This window comes from Barbus barbus, assembly GCF_936440315.1.
Source record: "Barbus barbus genome assembly, chromosome: 6".
Lineage (NCBI taxonomy): Eukaryota > Metazoa > Chordata > Actinopteri > Cypriniformes > Cyprinidae > Barbus > Barbus barbus.
Genome location: NC_136734.1, coordinates 22820196 through 22839721, shown reverse-complemented (window position 1 = coordinate 22839721; position 19526 = coordinate 22820196). Strand labels below are relative to the sequence as shown.

Here is a 19526-nt window from a genome sequence, read left to right as displayed (position 1 = left end):
ACGTATTGAAATTAAATCTATTGCCATTTAATGCCATGCAATAGTATAACATTATACTACTATTACCTGCCAAGTAACAGGAGCCGGTAGCAGGAATATCTCAAACCTCTTCTGACTATCGTCACTCACATTTTCACACTATAGCTTGCTTTGAGAAAAGCATCGCCATGTGTTTTCTTCCCATATTCCCTTTCTTTTTTTTTTTTTTTTCCACCATGTGCTTTGCTGGGAAAGGGTAGAAATTGACGTCACTGCAGGGCTGGCCTGTAGTTTATTAGTCAGCGCGGAGTGCTAGGTTAGAGCTCAGACAAGGCTCTGTCCAGCCAGCTCAACTCAACTTACCCTCCACAACTCTTCAGAGGGATGTCTTTCCTATAAGTTTACTAAACTGAGGCATTGTCCCAATTTGTACAAACTTAAATTTTATTCATTACTCCTTGCTTACTTTTAAGCAGTTTTCAAGCTCTCTTGTTTGAGGTTAAATAGTGCGCGACACTTTTAGAGAAGACAGGCGCGTGCTGAAACATCCAATTTTGGATTATAGTTTCTGTTTCTCGTCTTTCAGTTGAGAAAACTCGACTCGTGATGGTTGTCCTGTCACTTAGGTTACTAATGGTAGGAGTTGTTGTAAGTCTGACTTCAGCTCATCTGGTAAGTGTTAATGATTTACTGTTTGTGCACGTAAAGTTGTAGTAAAGTTGTAATAGTAAGTGAAAGCTCGCGGGAGATGTGACAGTCGCCCTCCCGTTTAGAACATGATTCGAATTCATTTAAGCCGGTTATACGAATATTCATACCAGTATATTGGGTTTGTTCTATCTGTTCGTAATATGCAGAGTACTTACAAAAAATCTACTAACCAAATACTAAAGAGAAGCGTGCGCATTTTAGGAGAGTGTTCCCAGCTGTCAAACCAATAGCCAAACTGTCTGAAAAGTTGGCATGGCAGAAAACACGTGAAATATGGCAAGCTGATTTCACATTTACTCCTTTACAACTTTAGTAGTATCATGTCAGGTACTAGTACTTGTTGAGCAATTACTAATTCTTCAGATACTGACTATTCATAGCAGTTTATTAATCCTACTTTTAGTTATTTTAGTTACTATTCCAGGATACTAGTATGTATTTGTTAAATATAATTTTTTTTAAATTTGACAAAAACTATAAAGTAGCCATTCTGACTAGTAACTATTTAAGTAGAAAAGAAATGTTACTAACAACAATTGAGATGGGATACTAATGTCTCTAATAAGGTACTAGTCTCTAATAAGTACCAGGAAAGCGGAAATAGCTATTTGAATGGTTAGAAATAATAATAATAAAATGTACTGGCACCTAATACTAGTAAACAGAATAGTTACCAGCAATAACTTTAGCACATTCTTGTTGGAATTTAATATCTGAGCCACAATAGCAATGGATGAGTTGCTTATTCCTCTGCCACCGGTCACTATTTCGTCACTATTGGGTTACATCTTAGCAATTAAAATGAATTAGTAGTAACAAAAATAGATGCTAATTTGTTTGAAGAAATACATGTTAAAAATGCCACAATTTAAATTGAAAGTTGTATTCTTACATCGTTTATGGTTTCTCTTTTCCTATAGTAGGCTTAATTTTTCATTTGTTTTGTAAATGTCTTGGCTGCATGTTTCATGCAATGTCTCTTTGTTCTCTTTTTTTTTCTTGCAGGCTGGTGAAAGTATAGATAAAGAAGGTAAAGTATATAGCGTTGTCCTCAAACATTTCCACTATTTGTATGCTCTTTTTGTTTCTTAAACTTATTTTAAAGGTGAAAAAGTCATTTTATAACTTTTGACGCATCATTAATAATTTATGTAGCCAGCTGCAAAATGCAAATTAGAGTCACACTCTGCCAAGTCGTGTGGGGTTTAACTGTTATCACTTGCATCGCCTCTCAATGTTTAATGACAAGTATTTTAATCAGAACTGTTTAACAGTCAGTACAGAAAAAACCTTAAGGTTACCCTAAGAGATGAAGCAAATCAATCTCTAAAGAACTTAAGACATTAAAACCGCAAATAGTTTGGTAATTAAAGTTGGGAGTGACACGCAAGTTGCACAGGATAATACATTGTTTAGTCAGTTAGACTTAACTGAATAAATTATTCTCTCTCTCTCTCTTTAATAAACAGTGGGAGAATTTCAAGAAGTTAATTGTACACTGTGAAAACTCGATCCTGTACTTGTTCTTGTAAATTTCAAAATTATGTCAAAGTCACAACCTGCAGTGATGAGTTTATTGAAATTTTCAAACACATTCAGTTTAATTACAGGATGCAGTAAATAATTTTGAAACTGACAACTCATTAAATCTAGTATGGAAGTGACAGAAATTAATGTATTAAATTATTTTATTGGTTTTGAAGAACCAACATTTTATGCCTTATTTATATGACCAAGTTTGGATATTTATTCAATTGAACAGCATTCGCATTCAAACGTCTTCTTTAAGAAGTGTCGAACAGATGTCGAACAGTATTTGAAGAAACCGAATGAATTGTTTTATTTTTTATAAACCCTAAAACAGGCAGTCATCGGAGGCAGTTTTATTTCTGGCTTAGCCAAAACTGCCATAACAATTTGCAAGGCAAAGAGTTTTTTGGCTCTGGCACATTTTTTGGTTTGAAATGTTTTCCCCTGTGCAAACCATCATTCATATGTCAAGAGGCAGACCAAGAGCTCAAATAAAATAGCTTTGAAACATAAGAGGCAGTTTAATGGCTATAAACAGCCATTCATTAGACTTCACAACCACACATTGCTAATGTTTTTGGCTACTTTTTTTATTTAAAATAAACCCGTTACAGCAATCCTTTCTCCCTCAGGACTTGAAATCTAGCATGTATTTACAAGTGGCATGAGATGTTATTTTTAATTATTTTTTAATATAATATATAATAAAATAATAAAGAAATTCTACATGTGTATTTTTGTTTTATCAGACTTGTTTAAGAGCCGTCTGAAAGAATATGGCCTCATTACTCCCATCAGTACCGACGCAGAGGGACACTACCTCTCGCATCTTCTTTCGGCCAATCACAAACAGCGTGTGAAGCGAGAGGTTTTGGAAGGGTCAACACAAGCGGTAGACAGGCTGTTCTTTAACATCACTGTCTTTGGCAAGGAATTCCACCTCCGACTACATCCCAACCAAAGATTAGTAGCTCCAGGAGCCATGGTTGAATGGCACAATGAGATCGAAATAGCTGGAAATGCAACTGAGAATGGAACCCATTCAGAGAGAATACTCAGAAGGGAGTTGCTGAAAACGGACTGCACTTTTATAGGGGACATCACAGATGTGCCTGGAGCCTCTGTCGCCATTAACAACTGTGATGGGCTGGTGAGTGTTGTTTCCTTTCCTAGTGTATTATTTTTTTTAAATAAACTTAACAAGCAAGGTCTGGGACAACTGACAAAATGTAACAGAAACATGATGTTGCAAAGCAGCAGGTTTGTATAGTTAATATCATTGGCTTACAAACTATTTTGGCCTATTTTCGTACTTCATAATGCCAATGCAGTTCGGTTTCTAAATTTCTATGCAAATCCTCCCTGGCATTGAGTGAGTCATGCCCAGACTTTTCTAAACCTGCAGGGAACCTGCTTCTATGACCGTCATTTTCCCCCCATAATATTTGCAGTTTACTTATGTTTGACATTTTCTTTATTTAAAGGGACATATCACCCCCTCACTCAATCATCTTCTAACTCTCATGTCTCTCCAAACTACTAATGCAGCAATATTAAAATTCTAATACAGATTAAGCCATTGATCATTTCCTTCATATAATTTAAAATATTGTTTTTCTTAATAGTTTGAAATACTTTTTTTTTTCTTCTAAATAACAACTAAAATTAATTTTTAAATGGGACAATTTAGGTATTTTATTAAATTATTAAATTTTATTAAATTATTAGTGTTTTTTTTCTCATACAACCAAAGTAGACTGAGACTAGTGACTGTCAGGCTCCAAAAAATAGTCCAGACGAGTCATTGATTATTGACTCTAGCCCTCTAAAAGCCGTGAAGTAGCTTTGTGTGAGTAATGGTTCATTCCCCTTTTAGCACATGCTGTGCTGAAGGTGGTACTAATTCACTCACCTGCCAGTCTTCTGAACAGGTCATTCAGGAAAATTGTGTATTGTACTGCGTATCTTTTGGCCTTTCTACTTCATCACAAAAGACTATGCAAGCTTGAGGCAAGTGTCCAGAATGAAAGAGTTCAGTGAACTGTTGGTCACCCCAGAAAGCTGACAAATAGCATGAAGCTGCTCTCCTCAGGACCTGTCCAACATCAGAGAAAATAAGAGGAAAGATTTACTCTTCAACAGTAAATACAGAGGTCAAATTGGGAAACTGATTTTGCATAGACTTCCAAAGACTTTGTATAGACAAGCATGGCCAAAGGAGTGACGTCTGTATTGATGAGGCTCTCAGTGAGAAAAGACGTTTTTTTGGAATCAAGCGATGGCATTTAGCACAGGGCTTTATTCATCTGAGCTTAAATTGGATGCTTTCTCTTTCTCCTTGGAATCAAGTAGAATGTGTCAGCGTTTCTACAAGTGAACTATATAGCGGGAAAAAAGTAACAATAAAAACTCTACATTGTAGTCAGCAAGCCATATAAAGGACGCTGTTTATCTGACAGTTTGTATGGTTTTATTATTATTATTATTACTATTATTTATTTATTTATTTTTGATGCAGTAAAAACATTTACAACTCGAATTGCGGAAATGTTGGGACATTTTTTAAATTTGAATACAATGAAAACGTCTTGGGTTACGTATGTAACCCCAGTTCCTCGAAGGAACGAGACGCTGCGTCAGGAGACACTTTGGGGGATGCCTACAGCGTAACCGGCTCTGAATAACAATGAAATCTGTCCAATGGATGGGAGGGACGTCACGGGCGAGGTGACGTAATGACCAGCTGGTATAAAAGCATGTGTGGTGAAACCGGCTTCAGCTTCTAGAATGAAGCAAGCGCTGGCAGGGATGCCTGGAATTGTGGCCTCGCGACGCAGCGTCTCATTCCTTTGAGGAACTGGGGTTACATACGTAACCTAAGACGTTCCTCTTCAGGAACTCAAGCTGCGTCAGGAGACGCTTTGGGGAACGACATACCCACGGCATCAGACTTCCAAGTCCCTGCCCTGTGTGTATCCAACGGAGCACAGCTAGGGCGAGAGAACGGAAAAACCTGGAGTGGCTCGTATGTCTAGGCCATAAAACCTGACAAGGTCAGGGGCGTAGACCATCCCGCAGCGTTGCAGATGTCCTGGATAGGGACACCTGCGAGAAAGGCCTTGGAGGCCGCCACACTCCTCATGGAATGAGCTCTGACTCCCATGGCGAGATGAGGTCAGAAGACTCATAGGCCATCTGAGTGGCATCCACGAACCGACTGCCTCAGTGCACCATGGAGGAAATGTGTAACTAGGGGTTGTCTGCCCACTGTCAGTCCACCAAGAGGGGTGTGGTAAGCCGAGATTGCCGCCACATAGACCTTCAAGGTGGAGTGGGCTAACCCTGCGGAGAGTCGAGCCTGCAGGAACTCCAGCACTGTATCAACCGGACAGTTAACTGGGTCGAGCTGGCAATCTCCGCACCATGAAGTGAAGAGTCTCCACTTCAGGGTGTACAGCCTCCTCGTAGAGGGAGCTCTGGATTGGAGAATGGTCTCAACAACCTCGGTTGAGAGACCGGAAGCTATGAGCTGTGCCCCCTCAGGGGCCACACCCACAGCTTCCACAACTCCGGGTGGGGGTGCACAAGGGTGCCTCCTGCCTGTGAGAGGAGATCCCTCCTGACTGGAAGAGCCGTCGAGGAGGGAAATCAGGTCCGAGAACCATACTCAGGCCAGAACGGGGCTACTAATAGCAGCCGGAGTCCGTCCCGGCGCACTCTCTCCAGAACTCCGGGGAGCAGAGCGATCGGGGGAAAGGCGTACAGACGAAGCCTCGGCCACGTCTGTACCATGGCATCCAGCCCAGCGGAGCTGGATGACGTAGAGAGTACCAGAGGGGACATTGTGCTGACTCTTGAGTGGCGAAGAGGTCCACCTGAGCCTGGCCAAACACTCTCCAGATCCGCTTCACCACCTCGGTGTGAAGCATCCATTCCCTGGATAACAGCCCCTGCCTCGACAGGGTGTCTGCTCCCATATTGAGATGCCCAGGGATGTAAACAGCTCTCAGTGAGAGGAGTTTGCCCTGGGCCCACGCAAGGATCTAGTGTGCCAACCTGTACAAGGGGCGCGACTGCAGACCTCCTTGGTGGTTGATGTAAGAGACCACTGATGTGTTGTCGGTGCGAACTAACACATGGTGACCTCTCAGGTCTGGGAGAAAGTATTTCAGAGCCTGAAACACGGCCAGCATCTCGAGCCTGTTGATGTGCCAGGCGAGATGATGACCTCTCCACCGACCGTGGGCAGGGCGGCCACTCATGACCGCTCACCAGCCGCCATCAGACCCAGCAGTCTCTGAAACTGCTTGACAGTGAGTGACTGGCCTTCTCTCACTCTCCTGACTTCCGTGAGGATCGACTCGATCTGAGCAGGAGACATACGTGCCTGCATCGTGGTCGAATCCCACACCACACCAAGATAAGTGGTTCTCTGTACTGGAGAAAGAACACTCTTCTTGGCGTTTAGTCTTAACCCCAACACTTTCATGTGGGCGAGAACAACATCTCGATGTTGAGCTGCCCTCCGCTCTGACTGAGCGAGAATCAACCAATCGTCGATATAATTGAGTATGCGGACGCCCCGTAGCCACAAACTTAGTGAAAGTGCGGGGTGAGAGTGCTAGGTCGAAGGGAATTACCCAATATTGGTAATCTTCGCCCCCGAAAGCAAACCTTGGGAACTTCCTGTGAGAGGGAAGGATGGAGACGTGGAGGTATGCGTCTTTTAGATCGATCGCGAAAAAACCAGTCCTCGGACCTGATTTGAGACGCGACCTGCCTGAGCGTGAGCATCTTGAACTTCAGTCTGCTGACTGAGCGGTTCAGAGATGCTGCGATGTATAATGGGACGCAACCCTCCATCCTTCTTTGGAACTATGAAGTACCGGCTGTAGAACCCGGACTCTCTCTCGTGAGGAGGAACCACCTCGATGGCCTCCTTCCTTAAGAGAGTATGTACCTCCTGTTCCATTACTAGAACCTGCTCGGGGCCCACTAACGTGGAATTCACCCCGTTGAATTGAGGCGGACGAGAATTGAACTGGATTCTGTAGCCTCTTTCTACAGTGCGCAGCACCCATCGAGACACATTTGGCAGTAGTTTCCATGCTGCGAAATAGTCTACTAAGGGAACCAGTCTCTCGAGACTGGCCTCTGGTGTAACCGGAGCGGCTAGTTCGGTGCCCTGAAGCGGCCCAGCAGCCCCGTGAGCTAGAGAGCGGCGAGGGAGAAACCCCCGCCCTCATCCAACTCCTTGAGCAGGTCAGCCTGGCCTGCCCGCAACACCACCATGGCGTGCAGACAAAAAAGGCAGGCTTGGATGTGGAGGCGAGTCTTAAACCGCAGAAAACCCTCTCTGCGGTTCGACAAGCCACTCCACAAGCTCCTCATATTGGGGTGACAGAGTGGGTGCAACATGCTCGACGCTTCCCATGTCAACCTCCTCGGAGGAAGACACGAGAAACGCCGACGCCGCTGCCCGAGGGGAAGTAACCGCGAGGCGGGCTTCCGAACTCGAGGAGCGGTCATGGGATCTGACAGGTGAGGATGGAGATAGAGACTCGCTCGACGCCGATCCCTCCATCAGATCCCGCCGCGAACCCCATGAGCGCCGCCTCCGCTCCGCCTTAGCGGAAGCGGGCAGCGCCGCGGGGAGCGCCAACACACACAAGCTGTGTGTATCCCCCGCATACACAAAAAAACATCTGCAGGGAGGAACACACAGCTCGTATTGCGCTTCTCCCAATTTCAAGCCTTAAACTGGCTCTTCTTAGCCATAGCTAAAGACAGACAACTGTAAATAAGACTGACAGAAACACAGAGCGCTTGCTGAATGACAGAAAGCTGATGCCGGTTTCACCGCACGTTCTTTTATACCAGCTGGTCATTACGTCACCTCGCCCGTGACGTCCCTCCCATCCATTGGACAGATTTACATTTACATTTATTCATTTAGCTGACGCTTTTATCCAAAGCGACTTACAATTGCTATATATGTCAGAGGTCGCACGCCTCTGGAGCAACTAGGGGTTAAGTGTCTTGCTCAGGGACACATTGGTGTCTCACAGTGGATTCGAACCCGGGTCTCTCACACCAAAGGCATGTGTCTTATCCACTGCGCCATCACCACCCGTGATTTCATTGGTATTCAGAGCCGGTTCCACTGTAGGCGTCCCCCAAAGCGTCTCCTGATGCAGCTCGAGTTCCTGAAGAGGAACTAAACGACTTCCAAATCACATGAGCCAATATTTTATTCACAATAGAATATAGAGAACATAACAAATGTTTAAACGGAGATATTTAGCACTTTTATACGGTGGCAGAGAGAGCTTAACGTGCTGCAAATAGAAAAAACACCTGCAAATAGAAAAAGCACCAGCAAATCAAGAAAACATCTTCATCAATTTGACAGCAGATGCTGCAAATGCTCACAACACAACCAAATAAAGGAGTATTTGCAGTACGTTTCTTTATTTGTTTGCGTTGTGAGCATTTGTAGCATGTGTGTTGTCAAATTGATGAAGTTGTTTTCTTAATTTGCAGGTATTTTTTTCTATTTGCAGTGCATTTCTTTATTTGGTTGTGTTGTGAACATTTGCAGCGCGTGTGTTGTAAAATTGATGAAGTTGTTTTCTTAATTTGCAGGTGTTTTTTCTACTTGCAGCACATTGAGCTCTCTCGACCGCTGTACTTTTATCCACTAAATGAGAAATTTAAAATTGGATGTCTGCTAAAGGCAACTAATAAAGTTAATTGACATCAGGTCTGTAACATGATTAGCTATAAAAAAGGATGTCTTAGAGAGGCAGGGTCTCTCAGAAGTAAAGATTGGCAGAAGCTCTCCAATCTGTGAAAGAGTGCGTAAAAAGATTGTGGAATACTTTAAAACAACATTCCTCAACTTCAAATTGCAAAGGCTTTGCGAATCTCATCATCTACGGTACATAACATCATCAGAAGATTCAGAGAAACTGGAGAAATATCTGTGCTTAAGGGACAAGGCCGAAGACCTTTGTTGGATGCCTGTGGTCTTTGGGCCCTCAGACGACACTGCATCACTTATCGGCATGATTCTGTCATTGACATTACTAAATGGGCCCAGGAATACTTCCAGAAATGACTGTCAGTAAACACAATCCACTGTGCCATCTGCAAATCATGAAAAAAGGAAGCCATATGTATCCTGTGGGCCAAGGCTCATTTAAAATGATGAATTCTTGTTGGAAATCATGGACGCCGTGTCCGCTGGTCTAAAGAGGAGGGAGACCTTCCAGCGTGTTATCAGCGTTCAGTTCAAAAGCCAGCATCTCTGAAGGTATGGGGGTGCATAAGTGCATACAGTATGGGCAGCTTGCATGTTTTGGAAGCCACTATGAATGCTGAAAGGTATAAAAAGGTTTAAGAGCAACATATGCTCCCCTCCAGACAACGTCTATTTCAGGGAAGGCCTTGTGTATTTCAGCAGAACAATGTATACTGCAGCTATTACAACAGCATGGCTTTGTGGTAGAATAATCCAGGTGCTGAATTGGCCTGCCTGCAGTCCAGATCTTTCACCTATAGAGAACATTTGGCGCAGCATTAAAAGTCCCCTGAAATGCTTTGAAACATGCAGCGTTATTCTATGCATTGACGTAATTTTAACTGAAACAGGAAGACAGGGCGGGACATATCAAGCAGCCCCGCCACTTTTAAAAATAGCCAATAATGTTTGTTTATATCACAGCTTGGACTAAAGCCGTTCAGAGCCGTTGAGCTACGTAAAGCCGCATTTGACATGGTATGACAGCCACAATCTCATCCATATTGCTATAAAATATAGCATTCTGTGTAGAATTCAAATAGGTCCGATACGTTTTGTGGTCTGCACTGACTCGCGCATGTGATCCACTCCGTGCTATCGTGTCTCTGGACCGGAGCAGAGTGTGTGTGCGTTGCGGTGTTTAGCGTGACATAGCGCGAAGTGACATAGCGCGAAATGACATAGCGCAGACTTCTTCTTTTCCTCAATGGAAAGCATATTTACACTGTCTAATTCGTTCCCTGTCCCCTATATAGTGTATTACCATTCACTGTACAGAAAATACTAATTCTGTGAACAAGTGACCTATTTCAGCCGCGGCTTCAGCATCTATTTATAGTGTAGGGGGAGGGCGCTTTGAATTCTAGAGAGCATTTGATTGGACAGAAAGTTTGATGAGAAGATGAAGAACGATGTGACGTCAAAAAAAATCGTTGAGCCGTTTTGGGGCACACTGGATACAGATAACCTTAAGACTAACATATTGATACTAACACCCAAAAAACTTATATTTTGATTTCATGAGACCTTTAAACGAAAATACGTCAAAGGTGACCACAAACTCTTCAGCAGCTGGAAACCTATATCAGCCAAGAATGGGACCAAATTCCAACACCAAAACTCCAGAAACTCATAACCTTGATGCCAGACATCTTCAAACTGTTTTGAAAATTGTAAAAATTTCTCAGTTTAAGCATTTATGTTATCTAAGTTCTATTGTGAATAAAATATTGGCTCATGTGATTTGAAATTCTTTCAGTTTTAATTTTATTCAAATATAAAAGAATCTCCCAACATTTACGGAATTCGAGTTGCACTGTAAATAGAAATTCATAATTTGATTGAATATGTCTGTGGGAGTTTTTTTAAAAGAAAGGGATATTTCTTTTATCAGCAGAACAGAAATTATTTCTTCAAAATTATTCAAACTAGTAACTCATGAGAGTCTTTTTGAATAATTCATTACAATAATCACTCATAAGGGTAATCTGAGAACTCTCTGTGTTTATTTTTGCTTATAGCCAGCAAGAACAACTCAAGTGAAAGTTGTGTTTTAGATGTTTTAGTGAGTCAGCTGCTAATTCAGTATCTGCTTCAGACTGTCATCAGACTGTTCAGTTCATCAGACTCATACAAGCTGTGGCTCCTGAGTCTAATCAGTCTAATTCATTCCTGAGTTTGTGATACTTTTTGAATGATTCAATAAATGAACCACTCAACTTAAAGACATGTTTTCTCATTCATAAGTCATTCAGTTGATTCAGGACAGTAGCTGATTCATTCAGTGAATTCATCGATTCAAGTGGTGGCTCACGTGTTTGTGAGTCTTTTTTAACAATTCATTACAAGAACCACTCATAAGAGTTATAAATGTGTGAATCAGACTTGCATCCCATGAGGCCAGTTCATGAAAAATACATTTGTTCATGAATTGGTCTATAATGTTTTCAGTTTCAGTACTTATTAGAACCTCTGAGTTAATCTGCTCTGAGACAAGCTGAACTATTCCATTTGAAGCTTTAGACATTTTCCTTCAGCTCTGAATGTTTAAATTGTCTTAGTGTTGATGTGTGACCTTTGAAATCTTGACTGTGTATTTCTACAAGACCCACTGAGGCTTTAGATTTACACTTTCCAGCAAAACTCCACCACTTCCTTGAAACAGGCTTTGATGTAAAGTGGCACATTGAGTCGACACCAAGTTATGTTTCATTGGTCTTAATTATAGTCATGGTGGATCTTGAAGTCTTCATGTGTAGCCTGTGAAGCAGATATTTCCTCTCTGAGAGGTTGTGGGGGATGGAGGGATGATTTTAGCTGGGGGAGGAGGAGAAGGAGGAGGAGGAGTGGGAGGCTCGCTTACATGACACAGGCATGTAGGCTTGTGAACATTCCTCTGAAAGTGGAGAAAAGATAACGGTTCTGTTTCTGCTTAGCAACTCAACAAGGTTTCGGAATGCTCTGCTAATCTACGCCCCTCTGTCACTCATAGCTTGGCCTCTATAATGCATACTGCTGTATTCTGTGGCCAGGGCGCTGAATGAGGCTCCTCACTCATTGATGATCAGAGCTGGCTGCGTTACTGAACTCCTGGCTGAGCTTCACACGCGAGGCTGGCCCTGAGCCAGTACTTCATCCCCAACGTACCTTTGTCAGGAGAATAATGACATTAATGGTCAGAGTAGTCTCTGTTCTTCTGCCCACTCTGCCACTAACAATCTTACATGTTCACAGTCTTTCTCAGATCCATTTCACAGCTGTGATGACTTTGAACTTCTCTGTTTTTTTCCCATCATGCCTTGAATTTCTCTAATAATTGAGTTCTAGTGTTAGCTCTGTTTCAAATACCTAGTGAGCTGCATACTTCTTAGGCACTAAGAAGTCCTAATAGTGATTTATATTGCTCTACTGTACAAAGACAACAAGCAGCAACTAACAATCATGTGCATGACACCAGTAATTTGAAGTTATTTTTTGTTGAATGGGCGAGACTTCTGATTCGTTAGCTGCAGTGTTAATTTCGTTGACGAAGACGACGACGAAAAATATTCGTCAACGAACCTTTTTTCTGTGACTAAGACGAGACGTTGACGAGCTAAAACTAATATCTGATGATAAAAACTATGACGAAATTTGTCGTACAAACATAAATTCATTGCTGTATATATATATAGCAATGAATATATATACTGTATATATATATATATATATATATATAGAGCAATGATTGTGAATAAACACTGAATGAAAAAAAGAGAGTTACACTGTTACAAAAAATTCTTTCAAATAAATGCTGTTCTTTTGAATTAATCGTCAATGAATCCGAAAAAATAAATAAAAATCATGGTTTTAACATGAACATTTAAAAAAAATTAAGCATCATAAACATTGATAACAATAAGAAATATGCACCAAATCAGCATATTAGAATGATTTCTGAAGGATCATGTGACACTGAAGACTAGAGCAATGACTTCTGAAAATTCAGTTTTGCCCTCAAAGGATAAATATTTCATAATAGCAATGTTTTTTTTACTGTATTTGATTAATTAAATGAATGAGAGACTTCTTAAAAAAACATTAAAAATATTTCTCCAACCTCAAACTTTTGAACGGCAGATGTATGTATGTATGTTCATTCAGTGAAGAATTTGTCAAACTGATTCAAACAGGTACAGTGCCCTCCACTAATATTGGCACCCTTGGTAAATATGAACAAAGACGTCTGTGAAAATAAATCTGCATTGTTTATCCTTTTTATCTTTCATTAAAAAAAAATCACAAAATTCCAACCTATCATTGAAGTAAAACAATTGAAAGTGGGGGAAAATCTCATTGTGAAATAAAAGCTTCCTCTAGTTCATGTTGGCCACAATTATTGGCACCAAATTATTGCAACGTCCTTTTCCCAGAATAACAGCTCTGAGTTTTCTCCTATAATGCCTGAAGAGTTTGGAGAACACCTGATAAGAGATCAGAGACCATTTTCTTCATAAAGAATCTTCCCAGATCCTTCAGATTCACAGCTCCATGTTAGTACTTCTTCTCTTCATTTCACCCCACTCATTTTCTGTAGGGTTCAGGTCAGAGGACAGGGAAAGCCATGGTAAAAGATTCATTTTGTGCTCAGTGACCCATTTTTGTTTTTATTTTGATGTTTGTTTTGGATTGTTAAGATTGCTTACAGAGGCAGTCAGGTTTAGATTTTTTATCTATTGGTATTTGATAGAATCCATGAAGCCATGCATCTGAACAAGATGTTCAGGACCTCTGGCAGAAAAACAGGCCAACAACATTAAAGATCCAGCAGTATATTTAATCGTGGACGTGGTACTTTTTTATCCCTGTTTGTACTAAACTCATCTGGTGGGTTTGCTGCCAAAAAGCTTTTTTTTCAGTTTCATCTGACCATAGAAGCAGTGCCATTTGAAGTTCCAGTAGTGTCTGACAACTGAATATGCTGGAGTTTGTTTTTGGATGAGTGAGGAGAATTTTCCTTAAAACCCTGCCGAACAACATGTTTATTATGGTGTGTCAAGGCAGGAAGGCGCTGGAGACAACGGAGATTTCGTAAGAGGTAATATTTAATAGAAAACTCAGGATATCAGGAAAAACACACTTCAATATAACTAAGATCGGACAAAGACTGCAACGAAACTGAATGCATATAAAGAATAGGAAACAAAGGAGTAAACGAGATGATTAATATTAAACAGGTGAAAGGAATAAACGATGATGAACTTAACTAGAACAGGAAAACCCAAATAAGGATAAACAGGAACTAAACAGAAACCAGCACGTGACAATGTTGTGATATAGGGGTGATATAGTTTGATATATTTTTGTTTTTTAGGTTTCTGACACCAAGACTCAACTAATCTCTACAATTCTTCAGCTGTGATTCTTTGAGAGTCTTTAGCCACTCAAACTCTCCTCCTCACTGTGCATTAGGACGATATAGACACGTCCTCTTCCGAGCAGATTTTTAACATCTTTAGTTGATTTGAACCTCTTAATTATTACCCTGATGGTGGAAATGGGGACTTTCAATGCTTTAACTCTTTTCTTACAGCCACTTTCTATTTTGTGATGCTCAACAATCTTGTTCTGCACATCAGAACTATATTCTTAGGTTTTACTCCTTGTGATGGATGATTAAGGGAATTTGGCCTTTGTGTTCCTCATATTTATAATCCTGTGGAACAGGAAGTCATGGCTGGACAATTTCATGCTCCTAGTCACCCTGGTGTGCTAAAAAATGTAAACATGAATGGGAATATACTTCAGAGATATTTTACTTTTAAGAATTTCTAGGGGTGCCAATAATTGTGACAAACATTCATTGGAGAAAAACATTTATTTCATCATGAGATTTTCTCCCCACTTTTAATTGTTTTACTTCAATGATAGGTTAGATAAACAATGCAGATTTATTTTCACAGCTGCCTTTGCACATATTTATCAAGGGTGCCAATATTAGTGGAGGGCACTGTAACTGGTTTTTGTGTTTTTAGACCATTCTTTAAGGGTTACGTTTGCTCGTAAGAGTCATTTGTCTGTGAATTGGATTACACTGGTCACCCTGTATGTTTATTTGTACATGCAGCCTGTGAGACACGTTTTCTCACTAGACGTATCATATGTTGATTCAGTAACCGATCTGATGGATTCAGTGAGTTCATTCAGTGAATGATTCATCAGACTCATTTAAAGTAAGTCTTTTTGGGCGATGTATTAAAAGAACTTGTTTGTTCATGAACTGGACTGCACTGTTTGCACCGTATATTTGTTTATAGTTTGTGTGTAGCCCATGTGAAGGGTTTTCTTGCCATTATTTTATGGTAAATATTTGGTAAATTCAGTTGTGGTGCAGGGTGCAGGAAACACTACTGTTATCACATCCTAGCTAGGATGTACAGTGGAGCTGCAGTTCAGAGAGGAGAACTGTCATTTTCTATGAAGTTCAGACACAGTGGCTGCACAACTTGCATCAAACAGAAGTGCCAATGACCAAACTGTGAATGAGACATGAACTGTCACAAGTGGGTGTTCTCTGTTTAAAGAGTAAACACATCTCTGCTTTCTGACATCTCTGGCATACCAGTGTGTGTCCCCCACCCTTTACTCAGTGGATCACTCAATATGCCTTGTTCTTAACTTTCCAGACTCTCATCATCTGTAACTGCCAGCGTCTAAAGACAAACTGGAAAGTAACAAAAAAGATTATTGAGCATGTGAATTTAATACGCAATTGAAGAACATAATGTTTCAACCAAAGTGGGTCAAGAATGGTGGAAGATTCCGTAGATGCACTTGCATGGAATTCTGTATCCCGTTTACATAAATATCTTCCTTGCTGATGCAATGCGTTACCAGTTAAAGAAGTCATGTCGTCATTTTCTCTGTTTCATGTACTTCAAATATCTTTGACTTTATTTATTGTCACAGAAAAGATTCTGAAGATGGTGCCGATCTGGGACCGAAGCTTTTTAGCTTAAAAAAATAAAAATGGACTTCATGACTCTTGAGTCTTCTGAAGCCATATAAGCTTTGTGTGACAAAGAGACCAACATTTACGTCATTCACTGATAACCTTCCACTTCAGAGAGCTGTAAAACATTCAAGACAGTCAGTATGTTGAACTTGAGAGCTGGATCAATTAGATTTATGAACGAATCAGAAGGTTTGGTTACACTTTATTTTGATAGTCCACTTTAGACATTATACTAACTATAAGTAACTTTGTAACTACATGTCAACTACATGTCAAGTAATTCTCATTAATGTGCAACTACATGTCTAATAACTCTCAGAATAGATTGTTAGGTTAGGTTTAGGGTTAGTAGAATAATTTGACATACACTTGCAAAGATTCTCATAGTCAGTATATTGTATGTTGTGGACCCATCAAAATAAAGTGTTACAAGATATAAAGCAGACACTCTACTAATACTCTAATGACTGCTAGTTGACATGTACTGTAGTTGCAAAGTTACTTACTGTTAGCAAAATATCAAAAGCGGACTATCGAAATAAAGTTTTACCGAACATCGCTACCTTTATTATGAAATATCTTGAGAACTAGTTTGGGTGTAAAAGTATGAAGTGAGCAATGGCATCATGTTATTTCATAAATATGGACCATTACTTTAATCTGGCGTTTGTGACCTTTTTGAAGCTTGAAGTCTTTAAACCCTGCTCTATGAAATAGCATCGGAAAGAGCTTTTTTTTCCTCCTAAACAGAAAATTATGTCCGGAATTTTGTTGTTGGTTGAATCTCTTTAATCTCTAGTTGAACAGCTATATCAAGAGTAAGAAAGTGTTTTGAACGAAAAAGAGTAAAGTAAGCTTTCTGAACTATCAGAAGTAGTTACTTTTCTTTGGAAGGAGCAGCACTGAGTTTCACTCCTTATGTTCAAACTTTGCAAACTCAGGTGAGGCCCTTATTCAGTCCAACACCAGTTAAAACTCAGAAAACCATCCATCTGGGAACACAAACATTCTTCACCAAATATTGGCTGAACTCAATGACTTCAGCTTCAGAATCTCAGCTTGAAATCAGGTAACATTTGGATCATAACAGGCTGTCCTGATTTTAACTGTTACCTCTGCTTGTGTTTTTACAGCTAAAGGATTTTAGCCATGCAAAAACAAATTTTCCCCTTATACACGTATGAACCTCTGTGTCTCTAAATGAACTTAAAATGCACCAAAAATCGCAAATTAGCTGGCAGTAGTCCCAAAATATTTCACAATGTTCTGGTTTTACTGGCAAGACTTAAAATACAATGTTTTTTAGATAATGTTTTGCCATTGCGCAAAACATTATCTAAAGCGACAAAGAGAGGCTGGAGAAAACAGATGCTTCGATGTTTTGGATTAGACTCAAATCCCCACTTTACATTTAATAAGACTCTTGTCCTCTCTTAAAATTAAAGGCCTTTACTCCATCTCCAGTAGGATTTTTTAAGTATTTGCGAAAAAAGGCTGTAGATGCTTCAGTTATACCAAAGAGGGCATGTTGGGGATTTAGCATATCCAGAAAAAAAGGTTGCCTTTGATTGAGAAAGAAACCGAGCCAGTTCCCTCCCCCTGAGAAGTGCACCCGGACACAAGAGTTATATTCACTAATAGTTATTGATGTACTTTGTTGATTCAGCCAAGGACTTGCCTGTTGCAGAGGCTTGACCCCTGAGCTGTTTTGGTATCTGGTTTGAGGTTGAGGAAGGGAGGTGTTGTAGGATATGCAGAGGCAATTTATTGCTTTAGGTCTGCTTTAGGAGAGGCCAGAGTCTAGCAAATCCAGCCGTGTTTGTTTGGCTGCTTTTATTGATTTATTAATATATTTATACATTTTTAATTATGACCAGCTTAAAGCCACATTTTCTGTTGTCATTGCTCTGAACAGTGGGGCCTGTTCACCAGCAGCTTGAGTTTTATTTAGAGTTAGATATGCAGGTCTTGCCACCACTCAAAGTAATGGGTACATTTTTGCTTTGGGTGCTTTTTCAGATCGGCACAAAAAGAAATGAGTGATTCTGATTTGATTTGCATGTTGTCTTTTTGAATTAGATTGAAAATTACGTCACATACTATTCTTTTTTTTATTTTTTCAGAGTTCGTTTGGGCTTGCCACATACAGAAATTTAGAAAAATCATGTGGATACTGCTCAAGTATACATTTTCAGTTTATTCTCTACAGGAGCAGCAGGTTCAGCTGTTGGATTGAACATAGAACAGATTTTCAAATTCAGTTTTCACACTTTCATCATGATTAGACTGTGGCTGGGACAATAAAAGTGCAATAAATTGATACCTTGTGTACATGCCAGGCTTTCAAACATGCGGGTTACATTTTTCCTACTGTAATGGCGCATATATATGAAGACATTATTGACTGTGCGTTGAAAGCAATTATTTCTCTCGCTACCGCACATTTTATAGTGATGTGATGTGTGATATATTGTTTTGAGCTAAATACTCTTTTATCAGACTAAATACACCTTGCACATCATTAAAGAAACTGAAGAACAATAAGCTGACATGTTGTGCCTATTTTTTTTCTTTTTTTCCTGCCCTTCCTCCATAAGCACCTATAACAGTATTTTTGATGGTTTTCTTTGCCACTTTCCTTTGCTTACTGGAATTAGTTATAAACTTTTCTTTGTAAAGCTGCTTTACCATATGTATCGTGAACGAGCAACAAATAAATTAGCTGGTGTGTGACATACAGACCTTTTTCTGCTTGGTAAGGAATTTATTTAGGATAAAGATCTGTTAGCCATTTACATTTTTTAAAGTTCTTAAATACCATCATTTTATGTAATGACCAGTATGCTTTAAATATTAATACTAAAAAATAGTAATAAAAAGTACAGAGTAAATGTGATTATGATGTTCATTTTCCTGAGTACTCAGTTTTTCTTGAATTCATTTATTTAGAATTTTCTTCCTTAAAATACAGAGATTCCTCTTTTCCTCTCTGGTTTAGATGACTTGTGAATTTTTCTTTTTTTTTTTCTCCAAGTGAAAGAAATTAACTGGTGTAACTTTTTAAAAGTTCCTTTTAAAGGAGGGATGAAAATGGCAGGTAATGATGACGAAGGTTTACACACATTTCTAAACCAAACACACCTTTAAACAACATGGCGGGTGAAAGGTACCAGTGTGTCTGCTGAATCCACGCTGTTTTGAAAGTGGCAGTACCTTTTTTTAAATAAAGCACGTTCAGACCGGCTCCTTAAGAAGTGTAGACTGGAGTGCCGTCTTAGAAAACTGGACCCCTTCAGCTGAATCCCATATGTTTGTCTTGGCCAATAGCTGGTGTCTACTTGGCGGCCACTGATGCTGGGGATATTAAACTGATGGAACACAGGACTCTTGATCCCTTTCGAGGGCTGCAGTTTAGGTAAAGGCAAGAGGCTCTGTCCATTAGGGCTGCACGATTTTGAGAAAAAACCTAATTGCGGTTTTTCTGACAAATATTGCGATTGCGATGCGATT

General features: G+C 40.1%; 1 protein-coding gene across 2 annotated transcripts in view; it reads left to right on the top strand.

Moving 5' to 3' along the window:
* The first annotated feature begins 301 nt into the window (after nt 1-301).
* The window catches only part of LOC306871234 (A disintegrin and metalloproteinase with thrombospondin motifs 3-like), a 125309-nt gene continuing 106084 nt past the window's right edge, over nt 302-19526 (top strand). The window contains exons 1-3 of one of the 2 annotated variants that reach the window (XM_079419016.1): nt 302-651; nt 1696-1720; nt 2970-3370. In XM_079419016.1, the coding sequence (XP_079275142.1) occupies nt 586-651; nt 1696-1720; nt 2970-3370 (492 nt within the window). In that variant the 5' untranslated portion in view covers nt 302-585. The remainder of the gene's footprint in view (nt 652-1695; nt 1721-2969; nt 3371-19526) is intronic. The other variant, XM_079419017.1, reaches the window with a different exon arrangement.